The sequence below is a fragment of the Acomys minous genome (genome assembly GCF_964271855.1).
Source record: "Acomys minous genome assembly, chromosome: 8".
In the NCBI taxonomy this organism is placed as follows: domain Eukaryota; kingdom Metazoa; phylum Chordata; class Mammalia; order Rodentia; family Muridae; genus Acomys; species Acomys minous.
In genome coordinates this window covers 46,820,617-46,839,634 of record NC_140489.1, presented here as the reverse complement: position 1 = coordinate 46,839,634, position 19,018 = coordinate 46,820,617, and the positions used below count along the sequence as shown (strand labels likewise).

The 19,018-nt window shown below is 47.4% G+C and overlaps 1 protein-coding gene across 1 annotated transcript in view; it reads right to left on the bottom strand.

Moving 5' to 3' along the window:
- The window catches only part of PYGL (glycogen phosphorylase L), a 35,736-nt gene extending 17,209 nt beyond the window's left edge, over window positions 1-18,527 (bottom strand). The window contains exons 1-5 of the mRNA XM_084793219.1: window positions 18,120-18,527; window positions 13,479-13,580; window positions 10,334-10,412; window positions 6,871-6,974; window positions 335-466 (exon numbers count right to left, since the gene is read on the bottom strand). Of these exons, the coding sequence (XP_084649345.1) occupies window positions 335-466; window positions 6,871-6,974; window positions 10,334-10,412; window positions 13,479-13,580; window positions 18,120-18,362 (660 nt within the window). The 5' untranslated portion in view covers window positions 18,363-18,527. The remainder of the gene's footprint in view (window positions 1-334; window positions 467-6,870; window positions 6,975-10,333; window positions 10,413-13,478; window positions 13,581-18,119) is intronic.
- Window positions 18,528-19,018: the final 491 nt, after the last annotated feature.

Below are 19,018 nucleotides of genomic sequence, written 5' to 3'. Positions count from 1 at the left end.
CCCTGGTGAACCAGCTCATCTCAGGGAAGTCATTTCCGTGTTGGCCACAGTGCCTTTAATCTCCTAAAAGAGTGGGCAGATCAAAGAGGACAAGCATGCTTATTTTATAATCTCACTCTGCTTTGAGACACACAAGACATCACTCTATTTCAAAACTCACAGAGATCCACCTGCCTCTGCCTCCTGAATGTTGGGATGTAAAGGCCTGAGCCACCGTACCCAGCCACTAAGTCATTCTTGACATTGTGCACACAATAGTGCTGTACATTGTATGCTCGGTGTAATGCTCACTGTGCTGTGCGAAGTACAATGCTTGTCACAAGAGCCTGATTACCTGGGTGTCGACCCACTTTGTCCCAGTCTGGGTGTGCTCTACTCTTCCATAGAAATGCACAGGCAGCATGAATTCAGGACGAGACTTCTCCCAAGGGTTCCCATGCCGGAGCCAATCATCTGCCTCTTCTACCTGCAAATGGACGCAGCTTAGAATCCACTGTTCAGGAGACATGGTCCTAGCCCTTCAATCCTATCACAACAAAAATAGCTTTTACAGACACTAGAGAGTTCTGCTTTGGAAAGAAAGGACACTAGCTCTTCCAACCTCATCTCTGTTCTGACAACAATGACAGTGCTCATTGACAATGACATAAACGCTTTATACGTTTTATTGTATTTAATTCTCAGAGCAACCCTATAGGAGGAGACTATGATTTCACTCCTTTCAGCTGAGGAACTATAGCAGCTCAAGGTCACACAGAAGGTCAATGACAGAGCTAATAGCCGTCTTCGGTTCTGTGGCTTGGAGCCCATGTCTTCACATCTGGGAGGTGTTCTGGGGCGGCCAACCACTGAGTTTCTGCATACATGACATTTTTCAATCAATATCCTGGGCCCAGAAATGCTTCTTAAAGGCTGCTCGCTCTCCTACTGGAGCTCATTTCAATGTAGGTACAGAGAATTCCGTAGCCTTTGTTCGTGTTAGTCGGTACGGACCTTTGGCTTGGTAACAAATTATGTATGATGACTCATTTTGGAGATACACTATACTAAAAGGCAAGGAGTGAGGACCTTGGTTGGGATCCTCAGCTCCTCTCTCTCTCTCTCTCTCTCTCTCTCTCTCTCTCTATATATATATATATATATATATATATATATATATATAAAATCTCTCTATATATATATCATCTCTCTATATATATATCATCTCCCTATATATATCATCTGATCTCAGACATAGGGAAGGCATCTGTAACCCCACACTGTTGGGGAGGGTGTGGAGACAATGGATCCAGGCCCAGCTGGCCAGCCAAACTAATCAAACCATTGAGCTCTAGGTTCACCGAGGCCCTGTTTCAAAACATAAGATGGAGAGGGATAGGGGGAGATGTGCTAACCTCTGCCCTTCACATGCAAACACACAGATTTAGACACAAAATAAATACACAGATGAGTGGGTGGCTAGAGAGCCTGGTTGGTGTGAACAGGGCGCCTTCCTTTCCACACTTGGTGCTATTGCTGCCCACTACAGCAGAGAGGGCAAGAGGAATTGTGACCGAAATGACTTTTAGATACACAGGCATGAGCTTGGAGAACTGATGCCATGTTTCTGTGAAGAAAAGTCTCTCCATCAGAGACTATTCTGCTCTCAAGAACAGAAATGCCCAGGGCACAGGATGGCATCTCACACCTGTTCCTGACTCTACTCCAAGTCTGAGTGGTCTCTGCTTGTGAGGATGCATTCTTCAATGACAAAGAACAAAGAAGCAGTTTCAGCTGACCAGGAGAGATAGGGTTTCTTGTTTCTTTGTGTTGTCCTGGAACACACACTCTGTAGACCAGACCATTGTCCATTGAGCTGACCAGTAGATTTATTTATGTATTAGCATGTATTATTTATGTATTAGCATGCACACCTGCACTCCAGAAGAGGACATCAGATCACATTATAGATGGTTGTGAGGCACCCTGTGGTTGCTGGGAATTGAACCAGCACCTTTGGAAAAGCAGTCAGTGCCCTTTGGAAAAGCAGTCAGTGCCCTCAACCTCTGAGCCATCTCTCCAGCCCCAGAGCTGGCCAGTTTTAATGTCATTACATGTTGGCTTCATTTGTTCTGCCCTAAAACAGCTGTTTTAGTTTCCTGTGGGCAAATGTTGTAAGGAGATTTGTTTGCTGATTTTCATTCCGAATGCCTTGCTGAGTCAGAAAGGAATCAGTGAATGGCACTTTCAACTCTCGCAGGCTGGTTTCTAAGGTGGATTAAAAGGCAGGAATGTCACAGCTACAGGCTCATCGCAGCAGACCCGACGGGGACCAGAGCTGCTGTGGGGTCAGCAAAAACTCCTCTTGACTTTCCAAAGATTAAGATTTCTTAATGTTCCTGTGGATTAAGAAATCGGGCTGTAAATTTAGATTTTCATGTAGCCACAGAGATTTCTGGAAGCGCGAGTCGCTGAGGTATAGGAACACGTGGCGCGGGTGGGGGATGAGCTTTGATCCTTGTATCCAAATAGGTTTCAGGACTCTGTTCCATCAGAGGCTCCGGAGTGGGGGGTCGGAGTGGGGGGTGATTCACAGCAACTGTGGCTCTTGGGAGCCCTTGGAGATGGGGCATCTCCCTGAGGCATGACTCAGTGGGATCAAGTGGAGCCAGCCCGAGGCGGGGATCCGCTCCCGCTCTGCACAGGAGACGGGATTCCAGAAAACACTTTCCCTCAAATGTGGGGCCTAGAGGAAGAAGTCGTGAACAAATGCCAAGAAAAGTCAAGAGGTTTTGCTTCCTGAGAACTTAAGTAATTGAAGAGCATTTCTGGGGAACCCGAGTAATCCAATAAGTACGATGAGAAGCATGCTGGGCAGTGGGAACCGTGCGGCTGGTTGTAACAGACTTGGCACAGGTTCTAAGAGGAAACCGAAGGGGCCCAGCAGCAAGTCATTCAACTTGGAGTTACATCCGTGAGCGCCTTTCTGACACCTGCTAGCTGTTTAATGGCGTCCCCTCCTCCTCCTAACCGCCAGGAATTTTCACGAGGAACTATCACTGATCAGTTTCCAGGCTTCCTTAGAGTTGGGGCATGTCCACAATTTTAACCATATAATTATTTTCCTCAGAGGTTCAGTCAACACATTTTATGGCAAATGGTCTTTGAATGGGTTCAAAAGTTGAAAGTCCATTAGCCTTTAAAAATCTTCCCAGCTGGTGGGTTTCTCATCAGCATTGTCTGTATCTGCTGTTGGAGGAGCTGGGGTGCAGGAGAGCAGGGTGCAGGTGAGCTGGGGTGCAGGAGAGCAGGGTGCAGGTGAGCTGGGGTGCAGGAGAACAGAGTGCAAGTGAGCTGAGGTGCAGGCAAACAGGGTGCAGGGGAACAGTGCTGGTGAGCTGGGGTGCAGGAGAGCAGGGAGCGGGTGAGTTGGGGTGCAGGTGAGCTGGGATGCAGGAGAACAGGGTACAGGTGAGCTGGGGTGCAGGCAAGCACGGTGCAGGCAAGCTGGGGTGCAGGCAAACAGGGTGCAAGTGAGCTGAGGTGCAGGCAAACGGTGCAGGGGAACATAGTGCTGGTGACCTGGGGTGCAGGAGAGCAGGGAGCAGGTGAGTTGGGGTGCAGGTGAGCTGGGGTGCAGGCAAGCAGAGTGCAGGTGAGCTGGGGTGCAGGGGAACATAGTGCTGGTGAGCTGGGGTGCAGGAAAGCAGGGAGCAGATGAGTTGGGGTGCAGGTGAGCTTGGGGTGCAGGTGAGCAGGGAGCAGGTGAATTGGGGTGCAGGTGAGCTGGGGGTGCAGATGAGCAGGGTGCAGGTGAGCTGGGGTGCAGGCGAGCAGAGTGCAGGGGAACATAGTGCTGGTGAGCTGGGGTGCAGGAGAACAGGGGGCAGGAATGAGGCCATATCATAGTCTGAAGGGCTACAGACTTCCTGGTATATGCTTTTTGTTTTTCCTGGAAATGCTCTTTTGATGATGTCGTATTTTACATTTGCTCTTTATAATCCCATCATGGGAAATAATGCAGGTGGTGAGTAAAACTACATGCCCTTCTCATATGGTTTTTAAGTCGCAACTAAAGAAGTGATGATGCTTAATGGGGCTGACTTTGTAATTAGCTGAGGCTATCGGTTTCTTTCTCTTCCCCCTCCTCTCATCTCCCCTCTCTGGGCAGGGCCTCATGTAGTGCAGGCTAGCCCTAACTTGATAACTGATGCTGATCTTTGGTTCTCTGGCTTCTACCTTCCTAGTGTTGGGTGTTATAAGTGTGCGCCGCCACAATCTCATTTGTTCAGTGCTGGAAGCAGGAGGTCAAACCCAGGGCTCTGTGCATTTTAGGCAAGCACACTACAATGAAGCTACGTCAATAGCCCAGCCTCTCTTAAAACTGAGGATATTGTAAACACAGACCTCCTTGATCTATAGGATCAAGAATGAAGTTGGAGAGGGAAATGCATTGGAAGACTTTGAGATTTATTTGCTGAATTTCTTTTAAGTCTTTCATACAATAGCAGTTTAAAAACTAAGAAATGACTGTCTTAAAGAGTCTGGAATACAGTGAGTACCACATAGTCTACTTCCTAGGACGGAGGATGGATGCATTCGTCATTTGGTGAGGTGGTGTTGAAATGGCGGCCATATTGGAAAATCCCTGCTAAGCTCAGTGTGCAGCATGAAATGCTAGTTATGCCATTGGGAAAGGAAGTCACTCTTTCATTTCTATAGCTTTTTATGTTTATAAAGCACACATTTCTTATGGACTATGAGACATGTAGGAGAGCAGATAGAAGATAATAAACACTACCTGCAACCCATGCTCCAAAGAAAATTAGTGCTGAAGCTTTGGTACATGTTCTTTTCTTTTAAAAAATATGTATTCATTCATTCATTCATTTTTGTTTTGTTTTGTTTTTGGGGTTTTTTGTTTTTGCTTTTTGAGACAGGGTTTCTCTGTGTAGCCTTGGCTGTCCTGGACTCACTTTGTAGACCAGGATGGCCTCGAACTCACAGAGATCCACCTGCCTCTGCCTACCAAGTGCTGGGATTACAGGCATGAGCCACTGCGCCTGGCCATTCACTTGTTTATTTATTAATGTATGTATATGTGTGACTTCATGAGTATCACATGCATACAGGCAGAGCCTGGAGAGCCCAGAGGCAGTTTGTTCCCTTGGAACTGGAGTTACAGGTGGTTGCAGGCTTCCATGTAAGTGCCAGGATTTGAACCTGTGTCCTCTGCAAGAGCGTTATATGTATTAATCTTAACTGCTGAGCCATGTCTTCTGCTCCTCATGTATTTTCCTTCCTGAAACATTTTCTCCCCTGTCCTCTCCTGGACAGTCGTAGTCAGCCCATCTATATAATTCTATATCTTTTTTGTCCCCAAATAACATAAATGATTTCCTATTGTAATAAAACTACTTGATCATCAGTAACAATGGTTATAATAGGCATGTCATGCTTTCTATGAGGAACAGAGATTAGACAACAATTAGAAATCAGTGCCAAGCCCTTCTTCTACTCCATGCCGCCTTATAGTTTTTAATTACTTAGAGCTAGGTTAAAAAATGCACAACACTTGTCTGTAGCAAGATTTGGGATTTTACTTATAGCTTACATGTCTTTCATATTCCATTCCCAGTGGCCTCCTTCATAATCCTCGCTTTTCACTCAAAGTTCACACCAATCTTTCCATTCCTTTCCTACTTAGTGACTAAGTGCTGAGAGAGGGGAAAGTGGACTGTGGGCCCCTAACTTTATTCACCCTTATTAAGTATGCTTCATTTCCTTATACAGCCCCAGAGCTCTCTGCTGTTAGACTCCCCAGTGCAGCACGCTTACAGAGCTCAGCTTTTTGGAAATGCAATTTATACGCTTTTACCAACAGTGTGTGTGTAAAACACAGAGAAGGAGCGGGCACAGCCTGTACTTAAGATCAGGGAAACTCTACAGCGCCCTTGACTGTAGGCTCAAAAGGCTACCAGAGATGAAATCAACCAATACCCGAGATCTAAAAAGGTATAACTACAACAGTCTGGATGGATTTGTGCATATTTATATAGAGCACAGTATTAAATATGTGTCAGGGCCATTTTACTAACCATCAACAAGATTACCCAAGTTTATTGTATAAAAGCACATTCCACTTATGTATCTCATAAGAGTCAGAAGCAGGAGGGTGAGACTTGCACAGTCACAAGACTATTGAATATGGATCTGGAAACCCGTGGACACGGAGCCCTGCTGACCAGCAGTGCACTCTGGGGAAGCGCTGCTTTGGAGGACAGTCAGCTTTCTAGCTTGCAGATTGCTAGTGTGCTCCTTACCATGGAGGACTGACAAGAGATGCTAACCCCCAAGCCTTCTTTTGTGTTTCTGGAAGCTTCGAGAAGGAATGTTGCACATGAGAGCAGCCCACAGTGAGGGCTCCATGGTAAATATTTTCAGAGTTCCCTTGTGAGGCCTCACTCTCAACGCATCAAAAACCCAAGACCCCCTATCCTGCTCTCAGGATGGAAGGCAGCCACTCCAACACAGAGAACACTCACTATAGGCCGAGTCTCATAGGTGATTTACTGAAGATTACTTTTCTTAATCATAACATGAGAGGCGTATATACTGCTATTGTTTTATAGATGGCACAGCTGAGAGTTACAGAGGTTAAGAAATGGGCCACAAGCCAGCAAGTGAGAGCCAGGCACCATGCCAGGTGCTCATCAGTCTAGAGGTGGTGAACGGCACTGACAGGCTCTCAGCTCAGGCACGTTATCCAGTGGGGAGCTGACAGTGTCCACTATTGTCAGCCAAATGGCAGAGAAATCAGGGAAGTGTTGTATAAAACCTTGCACTATACTCTGACCAGAGCACAAAGACTGTAAAAGACGGTGTGCATACCTGCCATCCTTCTCGGATCTTCTGATTGAAGATTCCATATTCATAACGGATGCCGTATCCATAGGCCGCGAGTCCCAGGGTTGCCATGGAGTCCAGGAAGCAGGCTGAATTTGACCCAGTGAACAAATGGACAGAATCAGTGAGCTTAGCATCAAAGTCAAATCTCTTTTTAAAATATGTGTGTATGTGGGGGGAGGGGTGGGGGGGACGATAAGACTTCTATCAGGAATGATTTGTTTTTGAACACAGATATCACTGCATGGGATTCACTGGGCTTTTAAAAAACCTTTTCTAATTATAGAATTAATACCATAGAGAAATTAGAAAATGTGAACACGTTTAAGGAGAATAGATCCTTCTTCATCATCTTGAATAATCATTGTGCACATACTAGCGTTGTTTGAGAATGTGGAAGCTGCCTACAGTGGGTATGGAAACTCCAGCCATAATTGCTTCTCTAAGGGGTGCTGCCTCTATGACTGCCCCCAAGAAACAGAAACTTCTGTGAGACTTGTTCCGTCATAGCATCTGTCAACTGACTGATGGAATTCCACTGCTCTTGGGACACAACTGATCGTGTGCCGCAGGAAGTAGATTATATGGACCAGGAAGCAGATCCCATTTCAGTGATCCTTTTAACCAACTGGAGCGATTTTCTTTCCTTCACCAGTGACAGCCTTTGGCAGCAACAGCAACCGATCCACCCAGAGTCCTAGGAATTCTGCTGAGAGTAGGGGGCTTCAGGTCTGCCTGTGTCTTTTGCAACTGTGAGCGGAGGAAAGCTGTGGAGGGCCACAGAGAACACAGAGTCCTGGTACAACAGAGCTGCTGAATAAATCAGCCCAACCATTCCATTGTTGATGTAACTATTGTTTGTTCTTGTTTTTTTTTTTTTTAAATTAGATTTTCTGTTACCTAATGACAGAGCATCTGAGCTAGAAGGGCCAATCAACAAACAGAGAAGGGACCTACCTCTCTCTAGTGCTTGGATGCAGTCCAAAGGGTTTCATTATTCTGACTGTCTTTCTTGAGAATTTGAGCTGTTTTAGGGTATGAGGAAACCCACAGAAGGAATTCAGACCAGAAAGAACTGGAAAGCTATAACTCAAAATGAAAGGGGCTGGGGTTGGGTTCATAGTCTACCTGTAAGACAGAGCCACAGACACGAAGGGCTAACCCTAGAGTAGGTCGAACGTGACTGGTGCCTGCTTTGTCTGGCCTGCAGATCTTTGGCATCCCTTAGGTTCCAAGTTCACCCCTAGAGCCTGAGCAGGTGGGGTTCCAACTTTCATGGCCAGGCAAGAGGCCAGGCCATCTGTTGGAAGGACCCTGCTGTTTGAGGTTGCCATCCTCCCTGTCCAGATAGCCACTCTGAGCTTGGCGTTAGGTGCAGGACTCCCTCTTCCCATCAGGGCCCCTGGCTCTCTGCTTGGCTCCATCTGGAGAGTGTCTTTAGACATAGATGCCCCCAACCACATTTGATAAATGGTCCTTGACACAGCTCCCTGATAACTCTCCCCCCCCACCCCCCCACCCTATAGGATAATTAGGTGCTGTGTTCCCGTTCATGTGATAGGAGTGTGCTGCCAATCGTGGAACAAGCATCCTTAAAGTGCCTGGTTTCAACCAATTATGTGCACCTATCCTGGAAGCTCCCCCTCCCCCCAATTACTCCCCCAAGGGTTATACAGCCTTTGTTCTCCCTGAGTAAAGTTGAACTATCTCCCTGAAATGGTTCCTGTAATATTTACTCTCCTTCGTGGTCACGGCCTTCCAAACTCTGCACTTTGCTTTCTGCTTCTGCCTTTGTGGACTGGTGGCCATCAGCCCCCAGGGAAGAGAGAACCACAGTTATCTGAGATTTACCCAGCCTAACCTGTGGCTCTATTCTCTGCCTTCCCAAACGGCAAAGGAGCAAGGCCGTTAAAGCCAGGTCCAGAACAAAATGATCCCTGCTAGCCAGTACTGAAGTCTGGGTTTCACACGAAAAGCAAAGCAGACCAATTCTTGTTCTTAGGTAGGCTTTCTTTCTACTAGTGCTGTCACCCTCCTGTGGCCCAGAGAAGCCTGTGAAATCCTCAGATAGGTAACTTCACAGCCTACCTGAAGTACTTTTTCTATATTTTACTACTAGTGGCCACATTAAAGCACACTGCCGCTGATGTAGAAAGGCTTCCATAAAATAAAACAGATGCACACATGTCTTTCTCATAACTTGAGAGTAGATAAAAAAAAATTAAGAGATTTATTTTGAAAGAATTATGTTAGCATCCTCTTTGATTGAGTCCTTTAATTCCATGCCCTTCTCTAGGAGTCACCACGAACATTTAATGCTTAAACTTAATTTAGTATTTAAATTCCAGACTCCCCCCTGTGTCTTTACATATACATAACTCTCAAAGATTTACTTTTTTAAACGAATATAAATGGCATCAGTCTGTCTGGGACTTGCTTTGTTTTGAGCTTGGTGGTTCACACAGGCAGGTTCACCAAGCAGGCGAGTATGTCTATACGGACATTCTTCTTTGAGGTTAGGCTACTTTTGATGTAGTTTTAGAAGCAGCACTGGGACAACACTTTCCTGTTGTTCTGCCTGTCTTCTTGTGCACCCTGCATTCGGTGTTTGCTTTGGAGATATTCTCCTGAGCATTGGAAATGCCTGGTTATGGGGTATGATGCTTAAAATCAGGCCAACCAGAATAGCTCAGGAGACAAATCTCTGGGTATGCCTGTGTGGGATTATCTGTGTCAACTGAGATGAGGAAACACACCCTGGTCGTGGAGGGCGCATTCCATGGTCTGGTGTCCTGAACTGAATACACAGGAGAAAGCTGGTTGAGCATAAACACTTACTTCCCTCTGTTTCCTGACTACAGATGCACGTGACCAGCTGGTCAGGCTCCTGTTAGCATGACTTCCCCACTGTGCCTTGGAACTCTGAGCAAAAATAAACCCTTCCTTCCTTTTACTGTGCATGCTGGGTGTTTTGTCACAGCAAGTGGAGCCAGTTTTATAGCTTAAATATTTTCTTCTCTGTTTGCTGGAAAGCCATTCCTCAAGTAAAGTAAAAAGGCCAAGTTTATATGCATACTAAAAGAGGTAAATTAATGACCTCACTGCCCACCACTCAATCCGACCAGCAAACTGAAGCCTGCAGAGAGTAGAATTTGTGGGCACCGACGAGCAGTGAACAAACAGCAGTGAAGTAAACGGGTGGCTTTGGAAACCCCTAAGTGAACAGGAAGGATCTGGTTAGCCTGGGGGGGTTTTAAGCAATGTCTGAAAAGGCTTTGAGCAACACATGTTTTCTTCAAGTTCTCTTCTCTGTGTGGAGCTGATCAGGCCACAGGGGAAAGGCAATCTACAGTGAGGCCATGCTTTTGCCTTCTAAGCATGGCTGTGTATGGCACCCATGAAGGCGCAGATCTCCCAGACAAGGTCACCCACTCCCGCTGTCACTCACCAGCAAGCCTTCCAAGACCACCGTTGCCAAGTCCAGCATCTTCCTCAATCTCTTCTAACTCCTCCATGTCCAAGCCGAGCTGAGGGACAGGAAGACAGTGTGGGTGTGGGTACACACTCAGGCCATTGCAGTGACAATAGTCATGTACTAAAGCCCTGGCCAGGCACCAGGGTTATCTGTGTGCTTCATCTGGCATCGGTTCGCCTGAAGGTCGCTCTAACACTGCATACAACTGTGGTGCGGGCACAGAGAAGCAAGAATCCTGGGTGACCACTGTGGACCATGCCACTTCCTGGACATTGACCCCTTAGGCAGGCTGCTAAATCTGCCTTGTGAAAATGTGGAGGAAGAAAATACCTACCTAATTTAGGGTTTTGAGTCAAATGAGAGTATATGAACAAAGAAATAGCGTTAGTCTTGGACAGATAAGTCCTATGTTAGCTACTGTTACTTTTTTTTTTTTTTTTTTTTTTTTTAAAGTATGAGGTCAATGAAATGGCTCAGGGGGTAAAAGCACTTGCTGTTAACCCTCATGATCTGAGTTTGAGTCCCAGGACAAACATGACATAAATAGAGAACAGCCTCTCAGGGGTTGCCCTCCTACCTCCACATGTGTGCTGCCACGTTATAGCACAGATGTGTTCACACGTGCACGCACACAAATAAATAAATGTGATTTTAAAAAAGCAAAGCAAAAAGCTGGGCATGGTGGTGCATGCCTTTAATCCCAGCACTGGGGAGGCAGAGGCGGATGGATCTCTGTGAGTTCAAGGCCAGGCTGGTCTACAGAGTGAGTCCAGGACAGCCAAAGACACACAGAGAAACCCTGTCTTAAAAAACAAAACAACAGAAAATTAAAGCAAAACTTCAGAAATAGTCCAGTTCCAAACTGGATGATGGGATGATCAAAAGGCACAAGGTCAGACTTTTTAGGGCAGACTTGAGTTCATCTTTGCTCATTCACAGCATGTTGACTCGGTGGAGTCAAAAGTTGATAAGCCAGTTAGTGATCCAGGGCCCATGAGCCCCCATCCCTGGCAGCCAGCAGGAGGCCTCATCTATAGCTTAATGGATGCCGCCAGAATCCCCTCCTTTTCCCTAGGGTGGAAGACCAATGTGCCTCTTTGAACTTGGACAGTTGCTAGCTCCATTCTCCCAAGTGCTGGAGCTCACACTCCAGAAGCCACTAGCACTGGATCCCCATCAGAGTCTGCAGCACAGAGCACACTGTAGATCTCTTATCTTATGAGGCAACTCTCCTTCTGGTAAACCCAGTGGCCTGTTCTCTGAAGAAAGGGTAGTCTGCTATGAAACAGCCCTGTCCTTATCTGAAAGTCGTGTGGCCCCCTCCAAATTAGATAGGTTTAAAACATTCTCCTCTCCTCCTGTCCCCCCCCCCCCAACCTCCTCTCTCAGGTGTAGGTCGGAGGACAACTTGTGAGAGTCAGTTCTATTTCTCTGCCATGTGGATCTCGGGCCTTGAACCTGAGTCATCAGGCTTGGCTGCAGACACCTTTACCTGCTGAGTTATGGCAGGGGCCCTTGGACAGCTTTGAAAGGGCAATTGATTTCAATATTGAAAGCATAAGCATAAGAAGGAAATTCCTAAAGTGACGACCACAGTTTCTATGAGTCACTTTTCTGGATCCCTCCTCTTCTGTCCCATTAGTTTCTTATGGAAGTGTTGACAGTTCACCTTATAGGAATGCAAACACGGGTCTGCATCATTTCAGGAGGATGGGGCCTTTGGGTTTGCTCCCTGATGACTGGGGATCCCAGCGTCCTTCTGCAGCGAGTGGTCCATGCAAGCTAACACTCAGGACTGTGAAAGTTACAAAGTGGAAAATTGAGAAATGGCTCTAAACCTTGACCGTGAAGATGCAGGCCATGCTTACATACTACTTTTGTTGTTGTTGAAACTGTGCTTTTGTTGTTGTTGTTGTTGTTGTTGTTGCTAATATTAAGGGAAGCAAAGAAAGGGAAGTGGAGGAGAGCTGCAGTGGTTCTTGAGCAGGAAGTGCTAACCCACATGATGGGTGCCAGCCCTGAGTAAGATGTAGCAGGCCACACAAGGGGCCAGCCCAGGCCTTTATGAGAGTGTCTTATTTAGATTTGTCTTTATAGCCGGGCATGGTGGAGCATGTCTGTAATCCCAGCACTCTGGAGGCAGAGGCAGGTAGATCTTTGAGTTTGAGGCCAGCCTGGTCTATAAAGTGAGTCCAGGATAGCCAAGGCCCGGGCTACACAAAGAAACCCTGTCTCAAAAAACCAAAAAAAAAAAAAAAAAAAAAAAAAAAAAGAAAGAAAAAAGATTTGCCTTTGTAAATATACTCTCCTCCTTTCAGTCTCATAAAAAAGGTGAAAGGCTACTTGGTTTTGGCAGAGAGTCACACCTAAGCGAACCAGCAAGTTAGGACTGACTGCCCTAAGGGGAAAGTGTGCTTACATCTCATTAGGCCAGAGAAGAATCATGACCATGCATTTTCCAAAGCTTATCATTTCCTATTGTCTGATACACGAATATCCATCAGACTTCAATCACTTCTTAAAAGGTAGACATAAGCCTAAAGTAAGGCTTGTTTGTTAGGTTTTGGTTTTTGTTTTGAGACAGGGTTTTTCTGTGCAGCCCCGGCTGTCCTAAAACTCAAGGATCTATCTACTTCCCTTTGCCTTCCAAGGGCTGGGCTTACAGGCATGCACCACCACTGCCAGGCAACAAAGACTTTTAAAAGGTTCCTTTAAAAAATATAATTTGTTTTTAAAAAAAAACTATCCAAGACTTTGTTTTTTTTTGTTTTAGTTTTTCAAGATCGGGTTTCTCTGTGTAGCCTTGGCTGTCCAGGAACTAACTCTGTAGGCCAGGCTGTAGCCGAACTCACAGAGCCTCACCTGCCTCTGCCTCCTGAGTGCTGAGATCAAAGGTGCTTCTTCTAAAGATGTAATTTCTTTTACGTGTACTTGCGTTTGGCCTGCACCTGGTGGGTGAACTATGTATGTGCATGCAGAGGTCAGAAGAGAAGAAGAGAACCCCAGACTCCCTGGGACGTGGGTTACAGATGGCTGTGAGCGGCCAAGCAGGTGCTGGGAATTGAACCTGGGTCCTCTGCGAGAGCAGGAAGATAGGAGAAAGGGGAGAATAACATACCTGGTAAATGGCCTCATCACAGGCATTCTGTAGGCCAAGGTTGATCATGGTGTTCTGTAATGTTCGGCCCATGTAAAATTCCAGCGAGAGGTAATAAACCCTCTGAAATAGAGAGGAAAGGCACCGTTCTTCTATGAGGTCAACCATATTTGTCAACAGACATAAAAATGCAAACCCGGCGGCTGGGAGCACAATGCACTCCTACGATGTTAGGCCACCCATGAAACACCCATCAGGACTTGGGCTGCTTACCTCATGTTCCAGCGAGACTCCTGCAGTCCCCTGATTGGATGCATGACAGCTCCCCACTGCTAGCATGGGAAGGCACGCTACACACTATTTTTTGGCCACGTAGTTTGGTATCTCTTATCTAGCTAACTGGATTCATTTTTTCCCTCTGCTTATGAGCTTCATGAATAAAACGTGTTTTGGAGAAAAAAGTTGCAGTGCCTTCGTTCACCTCTCACTCCAAGGGTCAGGCGGGTTGGTTCTGACCTTGTCATCTGGGAAACACACAGACTAGTTCCACACACTCGGTGCCTGGAGAATATCCCTCCTTCACTGACTGCTTACCTTTGGATCGAAGACTACCCCAGCAAATCTATGTAGCAGTGCCTTAAGTAAGCACACTTCTGAAGGCTTCTAAGCGTCTGTTTTCGATGAGATGGTAAATTTCCCTATGGACTTAGAAACTGTTTGCCTTTGGCATGGGAAAACCCAGGTAAATATGAGCAGAGGCAGAAGTAAGAGGTACAAAGTTCAGACCGGCCTAAAACCATTTTCAATGCAAGCTCCCTTTGCTAATTTAAAAGAATGGATTAGCGAGTAGCGACTGCGAGCGGCCCTCTGTGGGGACACTTGGGACTCTGGATCAGTTAACCTGTTCTCTAACAGATACACACCAGAACAGTAAGAGTCTGTTCAAGTTGCTTCAGACTTTAGGCATGCCCCTCCCCCCTCCCCATTTCGACAGGCTAAAAACAAAACAAAAATAAATAAATAAAAGAATTTGGGCAACCCAATACATAATAATAACGATCATAGTAATGATGATAATAGAGTTCACGTATCAAATCACTGCATTTCAGTAACTCAGAAATTTCATTCTTTCTCACTTTCATTTTATGAATTCTGAACCTTCACAAACATGGTTAATATTGTGTCCTGCCAGGGCATCTAATACTGCTGTGCTCTGGAGCACAGCATTTTCTCCAGCTTCTTTGAATGTTTACGGGGAAATTTCTGGGCCTGTGCCAGCCTGTCAGATAGATGCCTGTGTGTGTTCGTGAAAGGCATCTCTCTGGGACACACTTAGGGCCCAAAGGGTCAGAGTCCTACTTACTCCTACCCTGGGTTCCTGTGCACGAGGCCACGGGGAGTGGCAAGCAGGCCAAGCCACAGACACGATTAGCGCAGCTCTTTTCAGCCTTCCATGTGTGCAGCTCATTTCCTCTCTGATGGAACAGAGCCCGTTTCCTGTTTTAGGGATCTATACAAAGCTCATTTGTAAACACATCCACACCATGGACTTGCAATTGTGAAGTCACAGCCCTGAAAGGATGACATTTGTGCTAAGTCCCAAACAGCACTGACTTAAGGGCCATTAGCATGAAAGCATCTTTAAGGTATTCCCAGTTCTTCTAGATAGGGTTGCTCAGACTTTTTGAGGACAGGAACTATAGGCAATTGCCTATAATCTTTTTGTTTTTTTTTTATTTTAGAGAAAATATACTATATTTTTGAGAATATGTAGGAGCTTGCAAAATGGATCCTTGTTCCTTTAATGTCTTATGGACATGTGTTACATATTCCTAATGATGAAAAATTTGAATATCTTCATTTACCTTGTAAATCACACATCCACACCACTCCTAATATTGTATCTACAAAAACAATTACAAAAGGTTGGAAAAGATAGAATAAAGATGATGAGACAGCACTCTCAGCTAGGCAGGAAAGCAGACTGGAAGAGAGTGGGGAGTTTGGAGGAGACCTGCAGAAAATTGAAAGAGGAATATAAAAGAAAGCCAAAAGCAAGCCCAAATACCTTAGTGGGAGGTTCTGTCTGGGTACACTGTTAGAAACCATGACAACAAACCTGAGACTTGCCAGGCAGGCAGGAGTGGATACCTAGAGACTCCTGCTGGGAAGGACACTTCAAGTGGGGGGCGGGAGGGTGAGCAGAGGGCCAGAGTGAGAAATGGCTGAGTAGGAGAGTAGGAGAGGAAGGTGGACCCAGGCAGGTAATGGCAGGTCAGACACAAGGGTCTGTTCGCTGAGAGATGACCTTGAAGCACTTAAGGATTATGTCAGGGTCCGGAGCCAACCTTAGCACAGTCACAGTGTGTTGCTTTAGGGCGGGCAGCTGGACACAGGCCTAGAGCCTGCAGTGGGATTGCAAATACAGTGCCTTTGGGAGCCGACAGAGAAAAGAAAGGTGTAAGTGAAGTTACCCAAAAACAGCTGGAAACACGGGAGCACGCAGGACCGTTGCCCAAAGCCATGGAATTAAACTGCCCAGAGGTGGCCCCCTGGCAAAGGGGTGTGCGCCCCACCACAACAGACCCATAGGGCCTCTCAGCTAGGCAGAAAACGAGACTGGAACAGAGTGGGGAGTTTGGAGGCGACATGCAGAAATTTGAAAGGTGAATATAAAAGAAAGTCAAAAGCAAGCCCAAAGTTTTGTGCTGGAGTGACTGTCATGGTGGTGACACAGGGCCATTAAATTAAAAACCCAAGCCGGGCGTGGTGGCGCATGCCTTTAATCCCAGCACTCGAGAGGCAGAGGCAGGCGGATCGCTGTGAGTTCGAGGCCAGCCTGATCTACAAAGGGAGTCCAGGACAGCCAAGGCTACACAGAGAAACCCTGTCTCAAAACAAAAACAAAACAAAAACAAAAAAAAACCCCAAAAACCCAAACAACAACAACAACAACAACCAAAAAACAAAAAAACAACAATAAAAATTAAAAAACCCGAGGGGCAGGTCAGGATTGGATTGTGAGGAACGTGACTGAGTTTCTGTGTGCTGAATTTGAGAGACAGGAAGAGGCTTCAGTATTCTTAAACCACTGGCAAGCTTGCATGGGGGGCGGGGGTGGGGGCGGGGCTAGAGGACTGGACTTGGTGACTTGGGGGCCCATCTGGGAGCCAGGCTGGGGAAGGAGCTTGGACACACCTCCTGGTTTTACCCAAATTCTCTGGGAGGTCTGTAGCTACCCTGCTTCCACGGAGACCACCGTGGAGGAAACACTGAATTTTTAAGAATTTCTAGGCTCTTCTAAGAAGAGTTACGCAACATGGTCGTCGCTGCCCTGCAGTGTTACCTTGTTAACACTAACAGGTTAACAGGTAACAGAGAAAACTAAGCAGAGAACCAGGATTACCACTGGAGAAGAAAGGCGAATCTCTCTGCGCTATGATGCTAAGTGCTACAGGGTGGGCGAGTGTGTGTGTGTGTGTGTGTGTGTGTGTGTGTGTTAAATAGATACAGTAGATGAATATAGACTTAAAGTGTTTTCTAAGCCCATGTTTACATTTGGAAGGCTACACATGCACACATAAGCATTTGTTGTGTTTGGGTAGCAGTTCACTAGGCTCCTAGAACCACAGTATCTACTACGGGAGTTTTATCTCTCAGTCTTAGAAATTCCTATAATTCTCAGGCACAAACGGTAGAGATAACCTTTTTCGATTTTTAAAATATGCATTTAAAACGCCTAATACGTATTTATACGCATTTCCCATTGCCTCCAGGATCTGCTTTCACCTTTTCCAACATGACTCCATAGCCAGTTTTTCCAACTTTCCCTTCCAGAACATTCACTGCCCTCCATAGGGCTCCAGTCTCACACTCTCACTGTGCGCACTGTCCCTGCCCTGCCAGAAACTCTCTAGCCTTTCTCATTAGCTCTTGTTCTCTAACGTGGGATGGGGTTCCTCCCTCTACAAGTCAGATACTCTGCACTTTGGCCCTTGGCAGAAAGGGAAGCCTGTCCCCAAAAGGCGCCCCCCTCCCTTCCCCGCAGCTCTGGGGTAGGCCTCTGGAAGGGAGAAGGGTGTTTCCACAGGGCTATCTGCAGGTTCGACGCTTGCCACAGCCCTTCTTACAGGAAACAGAAAGATCAGGAACTGCAGCCTCCTCTCACCGGTCTGGGCTGGGACCTCCCCCATCGCAGCGGCAGTTAGACTAGGCAGCCCTGAGGCCTGGGCAGGGTCACTATTAGAGGGACGCTTCACTTCCCTTTCCCTTCCTAAACTTAAGCTTGGTTCTCCAGGGCCCAGCTTTCGTATGCTTTTTTCTGGTTTTCTTATGCGCAAACCCCCCCGACCCACCCTACCCACCGAGCGAGCGCCTGGGACGGCTTGTCAGAGTCCTGGAACCTCGCTAGCCACGTCGCAGAGGAGGCGTCCCATCCCCCCTGGCTAAGTGCTGTGTAGTCACCTCATAAAGTTTTCAAAGTTCACGGGAGTGGGAGGCCTGGGCTCTTGCCACCAGTTGGGATCTCACCGCACAACGGTGCGGGTGGCACAGAGCTGCGGGGGAGGTGGGACGGATAGCTGAGCCTGTGACCCGCTTCCCGCTTAGACTTCAGGACGAAGACAGGGTGTGGAGGGAAGAGAAATGCCCTTCGCCGGGTACCTTGGGGCACTTGTCGTAGTAGTGCTGCTGTGTGCGGATCCAGCGCCCCACCAAGTGGTCGCGCACCGTGTGCGCCAGGGCGAAGTAATAGTCGCGGGGGGTGGCCACGTTGCGGTCCTTGACCAGCGTGAAATGCAGGTGCCGGTTGAAGCCCTTTTTCAGCTCGGCCACGTTCTCTACGCCCACGATGCCGCGGATGCTAATCTGCCGTCGCTTCTCCTGGTCGGTCAGGGGCTTCGCCATGGTTGCTGGGCGGCCTGACCACAGAGCTGGGCGTTGGGCTGCAGAACTGGCCCGGCCCTCCTTGCACGCCGCTTTTGAGGGTCTGAGGAGTTGGGGATCCGCCCCTCGCCCTGCACCCGCCCACCCGCGGCGCCCAGAGCAAACTCTCTAGGAGGGGTGGGAGCACCTAAGGCGGCGCTGCGGCAACGGGCACCGCCTCCCGGCCCCTCCCTGAACGTCTGGGTCACGTAGCTAGCGGACGCTCCGACAGCTTCTGTTGGTAGGGTAGGAGGCTCACTGACAGATCCCAGCAAAGCCATTGCCTTTTCTCAGCTGGACAGGGCTCCACTGTAGCTTCCCCAGGGCGACACTGTAGGTAGGGTCAGTGTGTTTAACCCTGATTGCCCCGTCTTGCTTCCCAGTCTTTGGCAATTCATCCTGGATTCTTAGGGAGTCCCAGTTGCTTTTTATTTGTTTTTCTGAGGACGCCTCCGACTGGAGTGTCTTAACTCCTAGACCCAGGCTGGGCCAGCCCCCAGCAGCCGGACACAGTCTGTGGCAAGGTGTAAAAGTCAAGGGATCTGAAAGGCATCTGTAGAAGCTTCAAGCTCAGCGGGGGACAGGACTTCGACTTGACACCCTATGTTTGCACTATGCTTTAAACAAATGAAACATAG